The sequence below is a fragment of the Engraulis encrasicolus genome, chromosome 15 (assembly GCF_034702125.1).
Source record: "Engraulis encrasicolus isolate BLACKSEA-1 chromosome 15, IST_EnEncr_1.0, whole genome shotgun sequence".
NCBI lineage: Eukaryota > Metazoa > Chordata > Actinopteri > Clupeiformes > Engraulidae > Engraulis > Engraulis encrasicolus.
Genome location: NC_085871.1, coordinates 40,946,858 through 40,951,281, shown reverse-complemented (window position 1 = coordinate 40,951,281; position 4,424 = coordinate 40,946,858). Strand labels below are relative to the sequence as shown.

The following is a 4,424-nucleotide window of genomic DNA, read 5'->3' as shown; positions in this document are numbered from 1 at the left end:
CTTATGCCTTGGGCCGGCCCTGCACACACCTTTCACACTCACTTGTCAAAATATAACTACAAACAAGCCACTCAAAAGACAACAGGTGCTTTTGACTATGGACTTAAAATAAAGCGATACATCACTTTTTCTGGAAATAAATAATCTCATTGCACACCCAATCTTGAGTTAAATAATTGAGTTCTCCTGTTCTCCCTGCCGTTCTCTTCTCTTCGGTCTAGTGATGTTAGTTATTCCTCCAAGCTAGCAGCTATCGTTGAATCTTATGGGACTAGCCAGCAGTGGAATTTTCACATATAATTGAATCTTATGGGACTAGCTACTAGCTAGCATGAATTTTCAAATATAATTGAACCTCATGGGACCAGCAAGTAGCAGTAGAATTTTCACATATAACTGAATCTTGTGGGACGAGCAAGCAGTAGAATTGATTTTCAATTCATTATTTTTTAATTTTAATAATTGAATTGTAACCAACTAGTGGAGAGGGGAATTTGTGTTGCCAGACGCAGAGAATTGCCTGATTTACAGGAGAGGAAAATACAACTCAATTATTACAGGAGACAGGTTAAACCTTTATTGTTACAGGAGAAGAGGTTAAAACTCAATTATTTAACTACAAGGAGAGTGGAAATTAGATTATTTCCAGAACGGATGCTGTGTCACTTAAAAAACAACAACTATAACAGAATGTAAACTTTTAAGTCTGAAGCTGTGCAACACGCAAACAAGTACAGACAACCACACGCACACACACTCTCTCTCTCCCCCTCACCAAAACAGTTTTATGGCACAACCTTGCATCAATCTCACTGGTTCTCTGTGTCCCAAAAGCAAACGTTCATGCACCCAAAATGGACAAAATTGTCTTTTTGCTTCAAAATTGATTGCACCTGATAAAAGTGTTTTTTGTAATATTTCATCAGTCTATAAATGTCTTGGTTTATCATGAAACACGATACAGAGGGAATCGTTTTGGTAGCATTGACGAGGAGGGCCAAAGAAATATCTAGAAAAGCTGCACTGTCAGAGACAAAGCAAATATTTGAAAAATCTGCACTTTTAGAGTGTCCTAGCCATTGCTTTGCGTAGGTCAAGGAAACCCTGCGGGGAGGAGGGAGGTAGATCTTGGAAGACCTTGGCAGCAGCATACTATGCTTGAAAACATGGTGGCACAGATACCAGAATTATGACTTTCTTGAAGACTCCCCGCGCAAATCGCCTCTCAGTTCTGATTTGGAGGGCCAAGCACCTCCACAATTCGCTAGTCCAAGAGACAAACGATGGTTGAAAACGTGGTGGCACAGATACCAGAGCTATGACTTTCTTGAAGACTCCCCGCGCACATCGCCTCTCCGTTCTGATTTTGGGGGCACCATCATCCATGGGTCCAAGACACAAAGCCACCATTCCTGCTGCAGAAACATCGAAGACTGCATTCCAATATGTGACTTTGTGTCCTCCACTTGTGCTTGTGGCCTCGCCCAGCCTCCTGGCCCCTCCTCCATGGAGAAAACAATAACGTTTCCCAGCTGTCAGCCTAGCCACAACAACTTTTGGGGGACTGTTTTTCATTCACCATCCCAATTGCAAATGAGAAAATGACTTCAAAATTGACATTTTGCGAGATATTGAAATATAATGCTGTTGTCAGTGATGTCATCATGACACATTACTTCCTGGTATGAGGCCACAAGCATAAGTGGAGGACGCAAGGTCGCATATTGGAACGCACACGTAGTGTCTGAAAGTATGTACCCTCCATTTTGTTATAACTTGTTTTAGTCTCCAAAGAGCACCATCTCTACAAAGAAACTGTTCCAGGTAGCATTCCACCTGGACTTCATTATCAAATGCATTTTGTTGTTGAATATCCACAATCTGGGGGGAGTTTTTGCTGTTGAAAATCCACAATCTGGCGTGAGTTTTTGTAGTTGAATATCCACAATCTGGGGTGAGTTTTTGCTGTTGAACATCCACAATCTGGAGTGTGATTTCGCTGTTGAATATCCACAATCTGGGGTGAGATTGTATTGTTGAATATCCGCAATCTGGGGTGAAATTTTTTGTTGAAGTTTTGTTTTGTGTGTGGTGCACAAACTTTTGGAGCACGGTGTAGTCCATGTGTGTATTGTATGAGATTGTGTGTGTTCTTGTGTATGTTTGGAGCACAATGTGGTCTGTGTGTGTTCTGCTTTTGTCTTACTTGTGTAACAGCACCATCATAACCTTTGAGTGTGTGTGTGAGTTTGTGTTGAATCAGTGTGTGTGTGTGTGTGTGTGTCTGTGTGTGTGTGTGTGTGTGTGTGTGTGTGTGTGTGTGTGTGTGTGTGTGTGTGTCTACAGAGTTGTATAAAGTAGAAGTATTCTTACAGATGTAATTACAACACCAGTATGTGTGTGTGTGTGTGTGTGTGTGTGTGTGTGTGTGTGTGTGTGTGTGTGTGAGAGAGAATCATCTGTCTGTCAGTAAAAACGTGTGTGTTGCCGTGCTCCAGTGTGCCATGCTGTCACATTAAGCCCTATATGTGCATTCAAAATAACCAGTGAGAAAGACAATAGCCTAATGTATAATAAAACACACACACACACACACACACACACACACACACACACACACACACACACACACACACACAGAGTCCTGGTGTTCAGAGAGCCTGCAGTAGGCCTTCCCACTGAATGGGCTGAGCGAACACCTCACACACACACACACACACACACACACACACACACACACACACACACACACACACACACACACACACACACACACAGAGTCCTGGTGTTCAGAGAGCCTGCAGTAGGCCTTCCCACTGAATGGGCTGGGCGAAGACCTCCCTCTCCAGCCAGAGGGGGTAGCTTCGGGGGAAGTCGGGGGGCAACTCCACGCGTCGCCCCAACACGCTGCTCAGACAGTTGTCCACCGCCGTCAGATCACCTGGGGCCCCACCTGCGCCGCAGCCGCCGCCGGGGCCCCCCCCTGGACCGCCCCGGGCCCCCCCACTGGCACCGCCACCCTCGTAGCGGCGGCCATGGAAGCGTTCGATGCTCTCGCGCAGCGCACACTCTTCCGCCTGGAAGTCCCAAGGACGGGCGTCCATGTCTGTGTGGACACACACACACACATGAACACATGAACAAATGAACACACATCTAACATATTAACTGTGTAAATACACACACACAAACATATTAACATGAAAACAGTATTAACAGACACACACACACACACACATACACACACACACACACACACACACACACACACACACACACACATACACACACACACACACACACACACACACAAACACATATGAACACAAATATGAACACACATATAAACACACACGGGCGTCCATGTCTGTGTCCACACACACACACACACACACACACACACACACGGGTTATTTCACGTGAAATCAGACACTTTGGGATCCGGCCGACACAGATTTCAATCATACTTGCTGTACCTGTTTAGTAGCAAGGTAGCACCCCAGAACTGCATTTGTGTGAATCTGACACGGTTGAAAGTACAGGAGAATGGTAAAACCCTATGATTTAACTCAAGGGGATGTGTAAAATAAGCTTATTTCCAAAAATGGGACAGTATCACTTTAAGGGAGAAACAGACTAGCAAAGGTTTACATATGAGGGTAGGACACTATACATTCAGCCTTGATTATATCAGCCAGTGTATGTCACAAAAAGATGTCTGTGGTGTTATTTGAAAGCTCTTTTCTGGCTCTACAAATTACACAAACAGCATAGAATACAACAACCCTCAGAATATGAATTATCATAAATTGAAAAACTAAAAATTGAATACCAAAAAAAAGTATATTTTAAAATGGCCAGTTCCTTGTCTAAACATAGCCTGCGATGTCATGAACAACACCTGAAGTGCTGGTGTTTGGTTCTTTATTCATTTCAGAGACAATGGGACTCAAAAATATGGCATCATACAAATCACCTAGTAATAATATGGTGACACCATAGTAATATCACATGACAACATGTCTATCGGAATATGTGAAGGATGGAGATGGTCCATGAGGATGTAGGAAGTTCAGTTTCACCTCTCCAGTGCTCGGCATACATTCCTGCTGTTGTTCGGTTCTTTATTCACATGAACACAAATATGAACACACATATAAACTAGAGATGCACCGGATCCAAGATCCGGTTCCGGATCCGGCAGGATAATAGGGTTTTTCACAGGATCCGGATCCGGTTCCAGGATCCAGGATCCGGTAGCCGAGACTTTTCAGTCAAAATAGTTTGAGCCAACGTGATAAAAATGGCCCACGTGTGCGAGTAGGCTATGTGTTTCAACCCTTTCGTAGGATCCGGTATCCGGTTCCGGATCCGGCAGGATCTTAAGCAGTGGATCCGGTATCCGGCAGGATCCTAAAAATCAG

General features: G+C 44.0%; 1 protein-coding gene across 1 annotated transcript in view; it reads right to left on the bottom strand.

The window, feature by feature from the left end:
* Window positions 1-551: 551 nt before the first annotated feature.
* The window catches only part of strip2 (striatin interacting protein 2), a 55,196-nt gene continuing 51,323 nt past the window's right edge, over window positions 552-4,424 (bottom strand). The window contains exon 22 of the mRNA XM_063217510.1: window positions 552-3,106. Coding sequence (XP_063073580.1) covers window positions 2,790-3,106 — 317 coding nt within the window. The 3' untranslated portion in view covers window positions 552-2,789. The remainder of the gene's footprint in view (window positions 3,107-4,424) is intronic.